This window comes from Portunus trituberculatus, chromosome 25, assembly GCF_017591435.1.
Source record: "Portunus trituberculatus isolate SZX2019 chromosome 25, ASM1759143v1, whole genome shotgun sequence".
NCBI classification, from domain to species: domain Eukaryota; kingdom Metazoa; phylum Arthropoda; class Malacostraca; order Decapoda; family Portunidae; genus Portunus; species Portunus trituberculatus.
The window spans coordinates 10,007,983-10,028,011 of NC_059279.1; the positions used below are offsets into that span (position 1 = coordinate 10,007,983).

The 20,029-nt window shown below is 38.1% G+C and overlaps 1 protein-coding gene across 1 annotated transcript in view; it reads right to left on the reverse strand.

Moving 5' to 3' along the window:
• The window catches only part of LOC123508821 (hemolymph clottable protein-like), a gene marked incomplete in the record, with an annotated part of 154,330 nt that overhangs the window by 118,121 nt on the left and 16,180 nt on the right, over nucleotides 1-20,029 (reverse strand). Inside the window, 2 exon segments of the mRNA XM_045262747.1 lie at nucleotides 2,522-2,611; nucleotides 11,655-11,798. Coding sequence (XP_045118682.1) covers nucleotides 2,522-2,611; nucleotides 11,655-11,798 — 234 coding nt within the window.

The window sequence follows — 20,029 nt, forward strand, 5'->3', positions numbered from 1 at the left end:
GCAGAGTAAATGAACTACACCAGCCGCAAGCCTGTGCGCAAGCCCCTTGTTACACGTAGACAGAGAGAAAAACACATTCATTTTGCAAAGAAGTATCAAACATGGAGTGAAGAGGACTGGTTGAATGTTTTGTGGTCTGATGAGGCCATTTTTAATGTTACATGCAACAGGGGAAGCCATGTCTACCGTCGTCAAGGAAGTGATCTTCTTGACCCTCGATACCTGAAAAACATTGACAAATTCCCGGATTCGTTGATGGTATGGGGGTGCTTTTCTGGCAGTGGGTTAGGCCCTTTAGTTGTGCTGCCTAGAAACATTAGAGTTAACCAGAATGTGTACCTGGAGCTTCTCAGTGACCATTTGCCAGATACATTTGACAAGTTAGGGGCCAGAGTGTTTCAACACTCTGCCCACACTGCCAAATCTATAACAACTTGGCTCAATGACTGTGGTGTGTCCTTTATAAAAGATTGGCCATGGAACAGTCCCGATTTAAACCCAATAGAAAATTTGTGGCACATTATCAAACATCATCTGCAGGACCGTGACGTCAGTACACTACCCAAGTTGGAGGCAGCCATTCGTGACGCCTGGATTAATATCCCCTTCACACATCTTCACAATCTTGCTGCATCCCTTCCACGTCGTCTTAAGGCTGTTTTGAAGCGCAAAGGACACCCTACAAAATATTAAGTGAGTAGAAATGCTTTGAATGTATAATTTTCCATAAGTAACTGTGCCTTTACTCCATGAATTAGTCGCGTGTTTATGGTCGCCGCGTAGCTACTTTTGTCGAGTACTGTATATATATATATATATATATATATATATATATATATATATATATATATATATATATATATATATATATATATATATATATATATATATATATATATATATATATATATATATATATATATATATATATATATATATATATATATATATATATATATATATATATATATATATATATATATATATATATATATATATATATATATATATATATATATATATATATATATATATATATATATATATATATATATATATATATATATATATATATATATATATATATATATATATATATATATATATATATATATATATATATATATATATATATATATATATATATGCGTTTTCTTCCTTTTGCCACAAAGGCAACAACTGCTGTGGCTTGCGTAGTTGTTGATGTTGAGGCCGTGAAGATCTACAGTACAGATCCTTATGAGCCCTGGGATAGTCCTGTGTGGGTATCACAGGCGTGGCCGGTCTTCCTCAAGAAGGCACAGCATAGGTGATGGACAGTAGGTTGTTGGGAGGGGTGAGCGCCTGAGGCTGCCAGAAGGATGGGCAAGTAGGAGTGGAAGCATGGGCAGTGGAGCAGGAAATGTTCGATTGTCTCAGGGGTAGTCCTACACCAAGGGCAAAAGGAATCCGAAGACAGACGTGAGCAGTGCATGTAAGCTCTGAGCATGGTGTGGCCTAAGTGGAGGTGCTGTGTCTTGCGTTCCTTCCCCTGTTTGAATCTCGTCCTGCCGCACTGATGGATCCCACTATCCCTCTTCCCCTTACTTTCTGCAACCAGAGCACCATCTGTTGATATCGGCATTTCCTAACCGATTCCTCCGGTCCTCCCATTGAACCTGTATATTCTCTCAGTATAGAATCCTTGCAACACACTGAGAGTTTGCTGCGGGCTCTAGAATGTCCTTGAGGCATCCCATGACGACTGTATGTCGTCGCAAAGTTCTGATGAAACATGGTTGACCCCCAAAACCATCATTCATTTTTGTCAAGTTTGCGCCCAATCAGGGTATTGGTCGCAAACTTTGACGAGTTATATATATATATATATATATATATATATATATATATATATATATATATATATATATATATATATATATATATATATATATATATATATATATATATATATATATATATATATATATATATATATATATATATATATATATATATATATATATATATATATATATATATATATATATATATATATATATATATATATATATATATATATATATATATATATATATATATATATATATATATATATATATATATATATATATATATATATATATATATATATATATATATATATATATATATATATATATATATATATATATATATATATATATATATATATATATATATATATATATATATATATATATATATATATATATATATATATATATATATATATATATATATATATATATATATATATATATATATATATATATATATATATATATATATATATATATATATATATATATATATATATATATATATATATATATATATATATATATATATATATATATATATATATATATATATATATATATATATATATAAATAGCAAAATCTTATACAAATATAAGTACAGGAGAGACTGAGTGGAACGAGGGAATACTCGTACTATGAATTTAATACATATCATACAAATAATAGTATATCATCTTACCGTCAGAACAACAAGCGGAATGGTGTTGATGATACCTCTTCTAATATTGCTGACCCAGGCAGGCTCGGAAGGCACCTCCATATATGATACCTATAAAACAAAAGTATGCTTATCTTTCTTTATATAAATAGCCTGCCACTGTTCAGGACTCGTAATTCAACAATATATTAAGCATCATAATTTTTTTTTTAATTAAAAGTCACACACACACACACACACACACACACACCGGTAGCTCAGTGGTTAGATCGCTGGCTTCACAAGCCAGAGGACCGGGGTTGGAGATATTTCGATGTCTCCTTTCACGTGTAGCCCCTGTTCACCTAGCAGTGAGTAGGTACGGGATGTAAATCGAGGAGTTGTGACCTTGTTGTCCCGCTGTGTGTTGTGTGCCTGGTCTCAGGCCTATCCGAAGATCGGAAATAATGAGCTCTGAGCTCGTTCCGTAGAGTAACGTCTGGCTGTCTCGTCAGAGACTGCAGCAGATCAAACAGTGAAACATACACACACCGCGTAGTGTAGTGGTTAGCACGCTCGGCTCACAACCGAGAGGATCCGGGTTCGAGTCCCGGAAAGTGGCGAGGCAAATGGGCAAGCCTCTTAATGTGTAGCCCCTGTTCACCTAGCAGTAAATAGGTACGGGATGTAACTCGAGGGATTGTGGCCTTGCTTTCCCGGTGTGTGGAGTGTGTTGTGGTCTCACTCCTACCAGAAGATCGTCTAGCTCCGTAATGGGGAAGATTGGCTGGGTGACCAGCAGACGACCGTGGTGAATTACACACACACACACACACACACACACACACACACACACACACACACATACACACACACACCTTAGACATCCAGCAATTCGGCAACATCAGAGCCACCTCCACCTCTCACTACCTAATCAGCTTCCTTGACTTTATTCACAGTCACCTGGACAAACGAAACAGCTCTCTAGCAGTCGCTTTTGTGGACTCCAGGAAAGCTTTTGATCTGGTTGACCAGACTGTTATCATCAACAAAGCTATCAGTCTGAGTCTCCCCTCTTATCTGACAACATGACTCGCCGACTTTTCACGGAAAAGCGACAAGCCGTCCGCTATCAGAATTACACATCCTTCTTCCAACAGCTGACAGGGCACCAAGATGGGTCCACTATGCTTCCTAATACTGATTAATGACTCTCTCACCAACACCCCTCATCGCTGAAAACACGTTGATGACTGTACCGTAGGCGTGCCAATTGACAACAAAAAACCAGACTACTCAGCACTCCAAGCAACGATGGAACAACTACAGCAGTGGACGAAGGAGAGCAGAATGACAATCAACCTTACCAAAACTGGTAATGCAAGTCAGCACCTCCTCAGTGGCAGTCGCCTCCCCCAGCTCACCCTGGGCCCTCATCCCCTCAAGGCCAAGCTGTTTGGGATTGATTACAGCGGAAGACCAGGTGAAATGGAAGTAGCATATCACCGCCACAGTTAGAGCGGCGGCCTACAGACTTTACATGCTACGCAGATTCAAATCACTAGGCACACCAGCAGAGGAGTTAAAAGTAGTATACCTAACCTTTATTCTCCCAAGACTCATATATGTCTCACCAGCCTGGTCCTCCTGTCTCACTGCCACTCAACGGCAGTAGCTAAAAGATGTACAAAAGAAGGAATCCAGGATCGTCAATGGCCCTGCCTACACTATGACCACGCCCTGACCACTCTGAACCTTCCCAGACTGTCTAACAAACACTGAGAGGCCCTGTTGAAAATAGGCAGAAGCCTACTACTACACCCGAGGCTTCGCCACCTTCTCCCCTGCCATCCTTCGTCCTGTCCACACCATACGTCACAACAATGTCATGCCCATAAGGGCCCCTCGCACCGACCGCTATCAAAATAGCGCGATACCCGCCATGATAAGAGCCATAAAGCACTAGGCTAGGATACTAGTCCTAAGCCACCCCGTCAACACCCAACCATGAATCTTTTCAGTATGTACGTACTGCAATTCCTAATAAACCGTATATTATTAATACTATTATTATTATTATTATTATTATTATTATTATTATTATTATTACTATCATCATCATCATTATTATTATCATTATTATTATCATTACACATACATACACACGCGCACACACTATAACACTATGAGCCGCGCTCGAACCCTGTATAATACAACTAGGTAAATACACACACACACACACACACACACACACACACACACGTCGTGTAATGGTTAGCACGCTAGGCTCACAACCGAAAAGACTTGGGTTCCAGTCCTGGGGGCGGCGAGGAAATGGGCAAGGCTCTTAATGTGAAGCCCCTGTTCAGCTAGTAGCAAGTAGGTACGGTATGTAACTCGAGGGGTTGTGACCTCGCTTTCCCGGTGTGTGGAGTGTAGTAGTCTCAGTCCTAAACCCAAAGATCGGTCTATGACCTCTGAGCTCGCTCCGTAATGGAGAAAGCTGGCTGGGTGACCAACAGACAACCGTAGTGAATTACACACACACACACACACACACACACACACACGGAGGGAATCGTTAAAAGTGGTTGGTTGCAAGGAGCTCCCACAGGAATACATCCAACAACAGGCATTGTAAAGCAGACTTACTGACTTAGACCGTATGTACAGTGAGGAATGGGCCAATAAAGCTGTCCTGTCTCCAAAAAAAACAAGATTTGATTGCAGTTTAGGATGAAAAATGGAGGAACAGGTGGATGTAGGTGGCGCTGCCAGACGTGTGTTTTCAAAACGTTCCTCGTGTCTGGAGAACCCAAAATTTATCGAAACCACAAGTTATTGAAACAACAGTAGGCCTGTGGAGATTGGGAGAGGAAAGAACTGACAGAGAGTTTTCAGATTTCAAGGAGAAAAAGGTAATATGAGAAGGCTGGTGAGCGTGGAGAGGAAGAGATATAAGAAGGAAGTAGCTACTATCACGTATCAAGGAAAAGCAAGACATTAATTAAAGATAACACTGAACTAAAGGAGAGAATATAAAAATGTGAGAAAGTAAGAGAAGTAAACCAAGTGATGAAATAGGAGATGGAGGTGTTAAAAGAATAAAATGGTTTATTAATGGCTTTATGCAGCGAAAATGAGGAATCATTAAAAAAAAAAAAAACATACAAGAGAAAATTTAGGATGGGGCAGGCAAAGTTGAAAGTGGAATTGGTGAGATCAATTTGGAGGAAATAAAAATGCATGAAGGAAGGATCAGGAAGAAGAAAAAGTCATTTTCAGTAGTCAAGAGACGGATACAAGAAAAGACAAAGAACACAGTAATACAAGTAATTAAGAAGGAAGATTTGGTGAGGGACATAGTGGTAAAAAGGAAGTATATCCTTATTTTTGGACTGAAAGAAAAAAAAACTAACAAGTTTGTGAGAAAGAAAAAGAAGAGAGAGATGCAGCTAGGAGTGTTATAAAGTTTATTCAGGATAGCACAAGGGTTGGAACAAGAGGTGGAGGAAGTGACCAGATTGGGAAAAGTTTAGTGAAGGGGATAAAGAGACCACTGAAAGTGCGAATAAGATCTCAAGTGGTGGCAGAGGAGATAATGGCAAGAAAAAGGAAATTAGCTGATGATAATGAATTTAAAAACATATATGGATAAAAAGAGATATGAACCTCGAAGAGAGAGAAAAGGGGAGTGCTAAGAAATGAAGTTAAGGAAAAAAAAAAAACGAAAAGGGACGAAGTTCGAGAGGAAGAAATTCCACTGGAGAGTTCAAAATATGAGACTGAAGAAGTGGTATCTTCGAGAAAAAGAAGAGATAATGGATGAGGCAAGACATTAAGTGTGAATTATACAAATATAGATGGGTTGCTGTCCAGTGTGTTTGAGATTAGCGACTACTTGAAGGAAAAAAGACCGGATGTAATGTGCATTGAAGAAACATAGGTATAGGAGGAAGTCCATGTTAACTTTAAAGAAGAGGGATATGAAAGTTGTATAAGAGACAGAAAGGGAAAAGGGGAAGGAGTGATGATAATGGTTCGTGATAATGTTATGTGTAGAGGAAGTGCACTATGAGGATGTCATCACAGAAGTTATGGGAGTAACAATCAACACAGAAGAAGGGAAACAATGTAAATTCATACTCACGTATGTGCCACCGATGACAAATACATGAAGAACAGAAGGACATAAGAAAAATGCAAGGAAATATGATTAAGTGCTTGGATGATATGATAAGAAGAGACGGAAAAATATTATTAGTAGCAGACTCCAACTGCAAAAAAGTAAACTGGAAAGATATGAAAGTAATGGGTAATGCTGGATCGTTGAGCTAGGAGTTGTTAACTATGGTGAATACACTGGATCAGTGGGTGGAAGAAACGACACGGTACAGAGGAGAAGAAAAAACATAATTGGTTGATCTAGTATTCACAAAGAAGCTGGAGTCCCTTCCTAGCATACAATACCTTAGTGAGTCCAATGGGAAGAATTGACCATGTAACATTATTATTGGAAATGCAGGAAGAGGATGTGATAAAATACACAGAAGACTACAAAAAAGAGAGAATAAGTTATGCAAGAGCAAATTTTGAAAAGTTAAGAAAATGTTTGGGTGAAATAATATAAAGGAACATTATGAACGGAAAGACAGTACAGGAGTAATTTGAAATATTCCTACAGAAAAATAACGAAGAAGTGAAGAAATACGTATCTATTGTGATGGGCATCGTCTTAATCCCCTTTAATTTATTATTTCATTATATGTGTAGCCTATGCTACCCATCGCGGGCCCCTCGGGCTGTTCTGCTGAGCAGACAGCCCGCCTCCCTCTTCTCGCTTCTCGTTGCGAGCGGGACTCAGTCTCAAGGTAGCCTTCAGCGGAGATAGACACGCACTCTCGTCGGTCTGGCACAGTGTTAGGGAGATTCGTGTTGCTGGGCTTCTCTTGTTACTCGCTAGTCATTGGTCTGGGAGTTGTGCCCTCCTGTTGAGTAGCTGGCTTGTTACTGGGTAGACCGTGGCTGTAGACAACGGGCTTGTTGCTCTGGAGAGTGTAGTTGGTTTGGCTGCATTTCTGTTTTGCGTTCGTCCTGGGTGTGGCGACGCGGAGAGACGCGGCATTGTCTCGTCCTGTTTGTTTGTTGGTGGCCGTGGTCACCAGTGGGTTTGGTGGGCGGCTGTGTGCCCCCACCATCTTTTGTATAGTTTCAGTAGTATACTGTATTGTAGTGGTAGTAGCCACGCACACTATTGAATGCTGAGAGGCTTCATGTCGGCCAGTGGTGCGTAGTTGTCGTCCGCCAGACTTGTCTGCGACGAGTATTTGGACTCGTGTATAGCTGGTGTCACCCGTAGGTGGTGTCTGGGCTTGTGTGTACATCACCGGATGTGCTGTACACATCATATATTGCAGTAGTAGTAGGCCAGGGATGTCAGTCTAACAGGTGTTAGTAAGCACTTGTTGTAGTAGGATAGTATAGTAATATATATACTGCGCGTGTTGTCACAGTCTGTGGACAAGGCGTGCGGAGAGGCATTAATACTTCATAGAGAAGTGGGTGGAATTGTCCTTGTGGGCGGTTTCTCTAGGGGGTATTAAGGCCTCGCCCTGTTATACATAGCATCTACCATTTATAAATTCTACTTGGTTGGGTACAGGAGGAGAAGGAGTTGCTGAGGAGATTCCCTTACAGTGGGGGAAATTATACACTGTTGGCGACCTTGAAAGAACCTGAGGGTTACGGCGGCTGTGAGTTATAGTAGTGGGAACTCTGTGGAGTGTTTTATAATCCCCACTGTACTGACCGTAACAAAGTTGGCGATTTTGCCAGAATAACAGTCTAGTGAGCTGTAGCAGTTAACCGCAGCCGTGTGGCGTACGTAACATAACACTATCTATAGAGTAAAGAAAAGTATACATGCTTGGTACAATGGCAGATGTGTAGAAGCTGAAAGGGAAAAGCAGAGAAATAAAAAAAACAGACAGCAGTATAAGAATGCGAGAATGTATGTTAGAGTAAGGAGAGAGGAAGAAAAACTTTGAGAAAGATGTGGTGCTGAAAAGCTTTTTCTACAAGTATATGAATGTTAAGATGAAAAACAAGGAAGCAATAGAAAAAAATACATAGTTAATGGAGGGAAGTTATACCAAACAGCAGATGAAATTAATGAAATAATGAATGAGAGTTTCAAGACTGTTTTCACTGAAGAAGATTTTACAGAACCAAATAGGAGTACCAGATGGTGTGTCAGGCTGGGCACTAAAGGAATGTAAAGATCAACTGTTAAAACCAATTTGGGAAATGATTATAAGCTAATTAAAGGAAGCAGGAGTACCATTAGAATGGAAGAGAGCTAACATAATCCCAATATTCAAAGGAGGAAAGATAAGTGAGTCATTTAATTACAGACAGTTGTTGTCACGCCTATGACTCCTGAACTACCGAAGCACCTATCGCCACCACCGCCACTCCTCGCCAGGATCGGAGCTTCATAGCTCGGACCTGTGAAGCCGCCGGAGCTCGTACGTCATCAGCCACGTCAGCCACAGCCACATATACTCCCCCCTCTCCCCCTGGTTACTACCCCTCTACCCGAGTCTACTTATAGATGTGGTTTTGTCGGGTTGAGAGAGAGGCTTCAGACATCACCAGGCGCACCTGTTCTCCACTCCTCATCTAAGTGCCGAGACTGTCATCGGGTATCGTGTTTTCTCCAGTGGTGGCTCTTTTATTGATTACGGGTTGTTGTTCACTTATTATGTTATGTGTTAAGACTTTGCTGTTGGTATAAGTTTCAATGTGTCATGTTCTGGTTTGGGATATTTAAGTTTTGTTTGTATGTAGATTTATTGTAAGTAAATTTACCTGGGAAATTATTAACTTCAAAACGACTATACGATCCATCAATTCTTTAATGTGTTACTTGCCCACCTAGGGGCTCTGGTTATATATCTGACACGTGACACTGTCACTTACAAGTATTGTGTGGAAGATATGTAAAATTGTCATCAAAGAAAAATGGGTTAGATATCTGGAAGAAAAAGTTATATCGAACAGACAATTTGGGTCCAGGACAGGAAGGTCATGTGTGTCGAATTTATTAAGTTTATGCTCAAGAGTATTGGAATGACTGGAGAGCAGAGATGGATGGGTGGACACTGTGTACCTGGACATAAAAACGGTTTTTGATAAAGTCCTTTATAACAGACTACTTTGGAAATTGGAGAACATAAAAGGACTGGGAGGAATAATATTAGATTGGATAAGGGATTACTTGACGGACAGAGAGATAAGAACTGTGCTCAGGGATACATACTCATCCTGGAGTAGATTATTAAGTGGAGTGCTGCAGGGGTCAGTGTTAGCCCCCATTATGTTCCAGGTATGTGTAAACAACATACAGTATGGAGTGACCAGCTATATCAATTTATTTGCTGATGATGCAAAATTGTTAAGAATAATTAAGACCCAAGAAGACTGTTTGCTACTGCAGGAAGATACAGACAAAATTTATGAGTGGAGTAAGAAGTGGAAGTTAGAATTCAATGCCAAGAAATGCCATGTAATGGAAAGAGTAAGAGAAGACCAGTATGGAACTATTTAATGGGCGAGGAACAAATAATGAAGACTAAAGAAGAAAATATCTGGGAGTGGTTATACAAGAAATGCTGAGCCCCAAAAACACATAAATAAAATATTTGGAACAACGTATAAAATGTTGGCTAATACCATGGTGGAATTTAACTACCTGGACAAGCATATGACGAAAAAAAATATTACGAGTATGATACGTCCACTGTTGGAATATGCAGCAGTGGTGTGGTCGCCGAGCTTCTAAAAAGATATTAGGAAATTAGAAGAGATCAAGAGAATATCTACAAAGATGATACCACAAATAAAGGACCTAACATATGAAGAGAGGATGAAGGAAATGGAACTGCAAACCTTAAAGATAGAATATAAATAGGGGACCTAATAACAATGTATAAAATAGTTAATGGCATTGAAAAGATAGACAAGCAAGGGTGCTGGTGGCAGATGAAGCTGGAAGGACAAGAGGACATGCAAAGAAGATCAGGAAGAGCCAGTGTGTGAAGGATATTGGAAAATAGTTTTCCATATAGAACAGTGGAAACATGGAATGCATTGAGTGATGAAGTTGTTACAGCACATAATGTGCATAGCTTTAAATAAAAATTAGATAAATGGAGATATGGAGACAGGACACAATGAGCCCCGCTCGAACCCTGTACAATACAACTAGGTAAATAGACAACTAGGTATAGACAAAATTTATGAGTGAAGTAAGAAGTGGAAGTTAGAATTCAATGCCAAGAAATGCCATGTAATGGAATTAGGAAAGAGTAAGAGAGGACCAGTATGGAACTATTTGAGGAGAGAGGAACAAATAATGAAGACTAAAGAAGATAAAGATCTGGGAGTGGTTATACAAGAAACTTTGATCCCCGAAAAAACACATAAGTAAAATATTTGGAACCTATAAAATGTTGATTATTATTAGGGTGGCATTTCACTACATGGACAACGATATGATGAAAAAAAAATTACGAGTATGATACGTCCACAGTTGGAATATGCAGCAATGGTGTGGTCACCGAGCTTGAAAAAGGATATAAGAAAATTAGAACGGATCTAGAGGATAACTACAAAGATGGTGCCGGAACTAAAGAACCTAACATATGAAGAAAGGTTGAAGGAAATGGGACTGCCAACCTTACAAGATATAAAAGAAAGAGGGGACCAAATAACAATGTATAGAATAGTTAATGGCATTGAAAAGATAGACACGCAAGACCTGGTGCTAATGGCAGATGGGGCTGGGAGGACAAGAGGATATGCAAAGATCAGGAAGAGGCAGTCTGTGAAGGATATTGGAAAATAGTGTTCCACATAGAACGGTGGAAAATCGGAATGCTTTGAATGATGAAGTTGTTGCACCACATAATGTGCAAAGCTTTAAAGAAAATTTGATAAATGGAAATATGGAGACAGGATACTATGAGCCCTGCTCGAACCCTGTACAATACAACTAGGTAAGTACGACTAGGTAAATACACACACACACACACACACACTCTCTCTCTCTCTCTCTCTCTCTCTCTCTCTCTCTCTCTCTCTCTCTCTCTCTCTCTCTCTCTCTCTCTCTCACCTGTGATTCATTGACATGTACAAGGAAGGGTATCTGTAGGAGGGCCGCATCTTCTGGATCCATCTCTCGATAGGGAAATCCTTCCTGTTCAAATCCAACACATACCTCCTTGCCATTGCGCTCACCTACTTCAATATTGCTGATCTGCAAAAAGGATAGCTACGTTTAGTAATAATCAAATAGTTTTTATTAATGTTTGTAAGATGTAATTAGCATAATCTGTAATGAAGAATGATTTGACAGAAGATAAAGTAAACATGTATGAAAAAAATTTCGTCTTAAAAAAAAATTGTTACATTATATTAGCACATTAGCTCCAATGTATCCATCTAGGGAAGCGGTGGCATAGTGGATAAGCTTGGGATCGGGCAGACGTCCACACATAGGTACGAATCCCACCACGTACTGCCTTGAAACTGCCATTTGTCAAGGGTTTGAAAATATTACATATATGTCGCCATGATACCCAAGTCGTAGGTGGTTACACCAAAGATGAGCTGGGGTGGTGATATGGGCCTTATATGGGTACCACTACAAATAAAATTGCTTGCGCCACTAATGGGTGGAAGCTGAACAGCGCTTCCTATACATACTCTTCAAGTATACCTGCAGGCGCTATAGGTCATTAAAAAAAGAAAAAATCTATGTAGAAGAATAAAAACCCAAGATTATATCAAAGTTATTAGTGGAAGGAGATTTTATATTTGTACTTTATGTTTACAATTAAATGTTGGATAAAAAAGAAAATAACAATAAGAAATATACTAAAGAAGCAGGTTTTAGATCTCTAAATGAAATCATATGCCCAACTACTGGCGAAGCAAATGGGGATAAAGACTGTAGCACTCAGTTAATAAGAACAGAATAAGAATAAATTTCATTAGTATTTTATCTTACATTCTTAGCGGATTTGAGTTCCTAATATACAATTATAGGTATGTAGGTGATTAATAGAGTAATAAAAGATTGGACTATAAAACGATTAATAGAGTTTTATGAAAGATATACCTAAGCTCACCTACAATAATAATATATTCTCTCAAACAGGTTGAAAAATAAAATGTGTTCAACCAAAAAATCATTAGTCTCTCCTCACACACGGTAAAAATAAGTACATTTTTCATAACCAATTTCCTCCATTTCTCGGTGTGCTTTCTAGGGTTGCCACCTGTCCCTTAAAATACGGAACCGTTCCGTATTGAAGCGTGAAATGCTGCGTTCCGTATTGAACCAATACGGAACGCCATTTGTTCCGTATTTGCCTGTATGAATAGTCAAGCAAATGAAATAAATTAATAAGTCATCGTGACCAAATATTGAAACAAATACATAACCAGTTCACAAAAATATATGAGTTTGTTAGGCGTTTGTCGTGCCGCCCGTGCGTTATGTGAACAGTACACGTAATATCTCGCTCCGCCTCCACGGTCCATCACCAACCGTGCAGCGTTGCCAGATCTACCGATAAGTCGGTAGATCTACTGAATTTTTTATGGATCTACCGATCTACCGACAGATTTCGAAAATATGGTCAAATCTACAGATTTTTCGATCAAACCTCCCGAGAAATCCACGAAATTTACAGAGAGAGAGAGAGAGAGAGAGAGAGAGAGAGAGAGAGAGAGAGAGAGAGAGAGTCATGAGGTTGCACCGCGCTTAGACACGACGGAGAGAGAGAGAGAGAGAGAGTCATGAGGTTGCACCGCGCTTAGACACGACGAGAGAGAGAGAGAGAGAGAGAGAGAGAGAGAGAGAGAGGTGGGTTGTGGAGTACGTGTCTCTTTCATGTATCGAATCTCAGCTGATGGACAACAACAAACCAATAGTACTGTAACTGATGTCGCTGGTTCGGGCGCTATACAGTCTTGACTCTTAGGCTCCTAAGACTACACACACGCACCTGTAAGTCTTCAGAGAATATATTTATGCTGTTTAAAAAGTGTAATTTTGTGTTGATTTAAAATATTAGCGGGCTGCGTTTGTGAAGTGATGTGGGTGGAGTGTGCTAATTTACGAGTGTAGCCAACTACTCAGCCAACTACTTACTGTTCTCTAAACTCAACCTATCTACGGTTTTGTATTAGCTGGTTGTGGATAGTTGGTTGGATGGAACATTGATTTGTTCGGAGGATGGGAGAAAAGGAACTGCCTCGTGTAGGTCTATCTGGCCTCTTGCAGTCTCCTCATTTCGTATGTTCTTTTGTTAATTTTCTTTATGCATTTAGATCAAAGTGTTCCAATTTTTGTGTTTTTCTTTTTTATTTGAGTACCGGAAGATATGAAAAGTATAATTTGTTTGCGGAATTCCCAGCATGATCTTATTCTTTAATAATAAACCTTTCAAAAAGCAAAAAAAAAATCGTGTTTGTTGCCAAAAAAAAAGAGATAAAAACACATTATTTAAATTCCTCATGTTTGCATAGCACGTGTATATAATATTATTTACCTTTGGTAGATAATATAAAAAGACATGTGACGTGCAATATATATATATATATATATATATATATATATATATATATATATATATATATATATATATATATATATAAATCTACCGAAAAAAGTTTTTCAATCTATTGATTTTTTAATGTAAAATCTACTGAGAATTCATCAATCCCATCTGGCAACACTGCACCAACGGCTATCAGTCTAGAAATGAGAGGGGCGGAGAACATTGCTGATGTGCTGTGCCATGCCTATGTCTCATCCCTGTTAGGTACCTGGTACTGAACATGGTTACGTCTGCAGGATCTGTACACTTGGAAAATGTATAAGTAATGGCTATATCTATGATCCATTCATATTCCAGGTCGCTATTGTTTTCTCCAAATGAGTTTTCTTTTTCTTTTTTTCTTTAATTAAGGGATATATATTTTTCAGTGTCTCATTCTTTAGAATTTATACAGACACATGTAGTTTCAAAAATATATTACTGATAACTTGACTGATGAACGTATTTTGCAATATATCCTCACATTTAGTCAATATATCCTTGAATTCCTCCTAATACAGGGTACTTATGGAAGAGCTTATCTTCAAGCCTTGTCAATATGATTGACTTTCTACCCGCCATCACTGTTCCAACCTCAGCTAATGCGTTCCGTATTTTTAGGAGGTGGAGGTGGCAACCCTAGTGCTTTCGGAACATAACTCGTCTTCTACCTAGCACAACCATGCTGGCCTCGTAGGGACTGGCTTCCATGTTTCACCATCCTCTCCACATGCTTCAGCACACCTTCATGATATTTTTTTTCTTTATCTTTTTTTTGTATGTAGGAACACAAGACAAGGGCAACAAAACCACACAAAAAAATAAAATAAATAAATACGTATATGAAAATGCAGGTCCCCGAACAGTCAAGAGCTATCGTTAAAAACAAAAGTGATGTCTTGAAACCTCATTGAAAATTTCAAGTCATAGGCAGGAGGTAATACGGAAGCAGGATGGGAGTTTCAGAGTTTACCAGAGAAAGGGATGAATGACTGAGAATACTCTTGCATTAGAGAGGTAGACAGAATAGAAGTAAGAAAAGAAGAGTCTTGAACAGCAAGGCAGCGGGAGGAGGAAAAGCATGTAGTTAGCAAGATCAGAAGAGCATTTAACATGAAAATAGCGATAAAAGCTAGCAAGAGATGCAACATTGAGGCAATGACAGAGAGGCTGAAAACAGTCAGCTTGAGGGAGTTGATAGATGAAAATATTTTCATTCTAACATGTTTGAAAGAGTAATATGAATAAAACCTTCCTTCTATACAGTTAGGAGATTTGGGAGTAGGAGTGGGATAAGTAAAAAAAAAAAAAAAAATGACAGACAACTCGAGTGCCTTAAATCATAGAAGCTGTTTTAGCTAGAAAATAAGATGTGAAGTTTCCAGTTTAAATTATAAACAAAGGACAGCCCAAGGAAGTTCAGCACAGAAAAGGGGGGAAAACTGAGTGTTGATGAAGACGAGGGGATATCTGGAAGATTGTGTCGATCTGGTAGATGGAAGAATTGAGTTTTTGAGGAATTGAACAATATAGATTTGCTCTACCCAAATTTGGGAATTTTAGAGACCAGGGGCCATATAGTTGAAACTTCCTAAGGCGCTCTGCTGGCGCCGTCTAGGGGGAGACAAAGGCGCTTTTGGGAGCAGCAGCAGCAGCAGCAGCAGCAGCAGAGGTAGGTGCGTCTCTTAACAAGTGATTACACAAATTGTTAGCTTAATATTGGGTTTAGAATGACGTGGTTTTCTTCAAAAGTATTTACAGAGCAGCGAGACCTCCAAATAGTACCCATAGTAAAATGATTAAGGTGATAAGTGTGATTTTGGAGCGTAGATAACTCCTCAGCTTTGGAAGCGTAGATGAATGCATCTCATAGCTACTTATTTCACAAATTGTAAGGTTAATAATGAGTTTAGAGTGACGTGGTTTGCGTTGAATTATGTCATGTGGTAGTAAGGGCTTAAAATACTAACCAAAGTAAAGTGAATGACGTGATAAGTGTTTTTGGGGGATGAATAGTTACAGGTGACAAATTTATTATTCTGTTTGTTGTTGTACTGTTTCCAAATTAACTATCATATGTGCAGCCAGGCTGCCTCATACTCTTTTTTTTTCACCGATACGTATATATTTTCATTGCATGTATTAGGAATTTTTATACACAATTTAAATTCCCTCACCCTGCCATCTTTAGTATAATAAAGTATTTACCCTGTAGGAAAAGAAAATGTACATTATTTATCTATTCTTATTAAGTTAGATTTGTATACTACAGTATTTAAGCCATATTTCATACAAAAATATATGAGAATGAAATATGTGTATCAGTTGGCCTTACTCTTCACATCAATATCTATATATATATATATATATATATATATATATATATATATATATATATATATATATATATATATATATATATATATATATATATATATATATATATATATATATATATATATATATATATATATATATATATATATATATATATATATATATATATATATATATATATATATATATATATATATATATATATATATATATATATATATATATATATATATATATATATATATATATATATATATATATATATATATATATATATATATATATATATATATATATATATATATATATATATATATATATATATATATATATATATATATATATATATATATATATATATATATATATATATATATATATATATATATATATATATATTGATGTGATTGATGTATTGACACCACCACCACTACTACCACCACTACTACTACTACTACTACTACCACCACTACTACTACCACCACTACTGCTGCTACTACTACTACTACTACTACTACTACTACACCACACCACCACTGCTACTGGTACCACCACTACTACTACTACTACTACTACTACTACTACTACCACCACCACTACTACTAGTACTACCACTACTACTACTACTACTACTACTACTACTGCTACTGCTACTACTACTACTACTACTACTATTACTGCTACTACCACGTTCTTCAGACCATCACCCTCTACCAACACTCTTCACAGCGTCACGCAGTATTTATTGTTTTCCTTGAAGTGTTACAAGAGTATAGCCACAAATAAAATTTTTTTGCTCTTTGACATTTCGTTGTTGACATCAATAACTCATCTTTTGTGAAGCTTGGCTGCTTCCTCTTCTTTGCAGGCTAATTCCCACGGCAAGCCATTCCCTATAACAAAAGTAATTGTATGTAAAGTGTAGAGAACGGGCCAGCAATTCTTGTCACACATGCGTGTATTTACATCTGTAACTGTAAGGCCAGCTGATATTGCTGCTTTGTAATTGGTTTGTGTTTAAAAAACGCATCTTCTTATGGCCACTGTGATATGTTTGCACGTTTAAAGTCAAATCCCTATAGAGGGACGGTAGTATAAATGCGCGTATCGATCCGGCACACAAAGGCGGCTTTGCAATATTTTGGGATTCTAAGATGGCGGAAAAAAGCCCTTGGCCTGCCGTTGCCAAAGGCGCCTTCGGTCAAAAAGCGCTTTTCGGTAAGATGTGTTTTGAGTATGCGGCTCTAGAAGCCAGCTATGTTGTGGCTTCCCTCAATCAATAGTTTACTGTTTTTGTTTCTGCACCTACTTCTCTTGTCTTTTAATAACTTTGTAGTGTATGTGTGTGAATGAGCAGTTAGTTTGTTCTGTCTTTCAGTATGACTGTTGTACGAGCGAATGATGTTAACACTGTTGGATCGTGTTTGGATGAGTGGTTCACTGATATGTATAAAAATTGTGTCTGAAGCTTCGAATCCTACCTGTAAAGTTGTTCTGTGAGTTGGGAGTGGGCAGAAGGAATAAACCGGGCAAAGGCGACAGTCGTGTTCCTGTACCAAGTAGCTTCTACAAGCTATCTAGGCCCGTCAGTTTGTCGTCATGGTGTCCAAAGACTCTCGTGAAGATAGCCAGATAATGGACCTTCACCTCATACCTGAATTCGACGGAGTGTCACAGCCGGTAGAGGAATGGTTGGAAAAGCTGGACCTAGTGTGTACTCTACGAGGAATCACAGAGCTCCACACTGTTGTGCCTCTTCGACTCGTCGCAGGTGCTTTCTCCGTCTACCAGCAACGAGACAGCAAAGACAAGACGAATTTCAAACAAATAAAAGCTGCGCTGATCTCTGCCTTTGCTGTGGACAAGTTTGTCGCCTACGATCAGTTTGTCACCCGCCGGCTTCGAGATGGAGTGTCGGTTGATGTGTATTTGGCTGATCTGCGCCGCCTGGCCGCCTTGTCTGGAGGAATTCCAGACGCTGGCCTAGGCTGCGCATTCGTAGCCGGTCTACCTGCATCAATCAGCCGCATCCTGAGAGCCGGCTCACGTCTGGAGAACTTGATCATCACAGAAGAAATCGGCGCAGGAGCAACAGACCCTCCCACAGATCAAGTCAACGATGGTGCACAACAGCCTCGGTGGCGGCCGAGGTAGTGTGCCGCAAGTGTACACAACCGAACCAGTATGCTCGTGATTGCCGGTGTGGCATGAAGAAGTGTCCCACCATGACGAGACGGGAAGTAAAGACCTGCCCTGCCAGACGCACTAATCATTCGCTCCACGGAGCGACGTGGACGCTTTAGTTGCGCCCAACACCAACACCAAAAACGCAAACACCAACACCAACACCAACACCAACACCAACACCGATAACGATAAAAATGATAAAAATGATAATAATAATAAAAATGATAATAATAACAATGATAATAATAGCAGTAGTAGTAGTAGTAGTAATAACGATAGATAATAAAGAACATAGCAGCAACACCAAGGTGAGCAATACTGATGATAACATTTAAAAAAATCAACAATACTAAACCCTTTATCCTTATCATTCATGCTAATATCAATTCTACTTACCTAACTCTTAATAACATTTCCATCATTAACGTTGCCTTTATAATAATAATAATAATAATAATAATAATAATAATAATAATAATAATAATAATAATAATAATAATAAATACTTTATTTAGTCAATTTGTAATGATACATACAAATTGAAACTCTTTGTGGATCCAGATCATTCAAAGTTACAGTTACAACACACATACAGTACAACACACAATAAAATATCTGTGACAAGGTAAGGTCCAAGACTAAAACTATATACACTACACTATTTTAAAAACACCATGCTGTAAATTTATCCTGCATCAGAATCGAAATCACAATGGAAGCAATAACTTTACCTTTTTGCATGGACATAATTATACAATTTAATGCTAACTGGTACAAATGAATTTTTATATCTAGATGTTTTCTGTGAAGACAAACCCAATCTTTTTCCAGATCTTAAGAACACGTAGTTATCATTGAGAGGATGGGTATTGTCGTTCATTATTTTCCTAGTTGTACACAATACATTTCTAGAATATAGGTCATCTAGTGTTGTTACCTTTACACCCAATTTATCAGCAATTCTCACAACCTTTTTGAGTTTCTTCTTGTTTTTACAGTTAAGCACCCATACAGCGTTGTTAAACCAAAACATAGAGTTGACTCAATAACAGACTTATAGAACATAGCAAGAATAGTATTTTCAACTTTTAGATTTCTTAAAATTCTCAGAAAGTGAATTCTCTGCATACATTTGCCATACACCTTCTTTGTGTTTACATCACCAGTTATTTTATCATCAATTTGCACCCTAAATATTTATAATCATGTACAATTTCTACCTGTTCCTCTTTAATTACAAGATTTTGAGTACACCTCTCCCTCTTACGAAAATCGATTAACATTTCCTTTGTCTTTTTTACATTTAAATTCAAATAATTATCATCACACCATTTAACAAAATTATTTACTTGAGAAC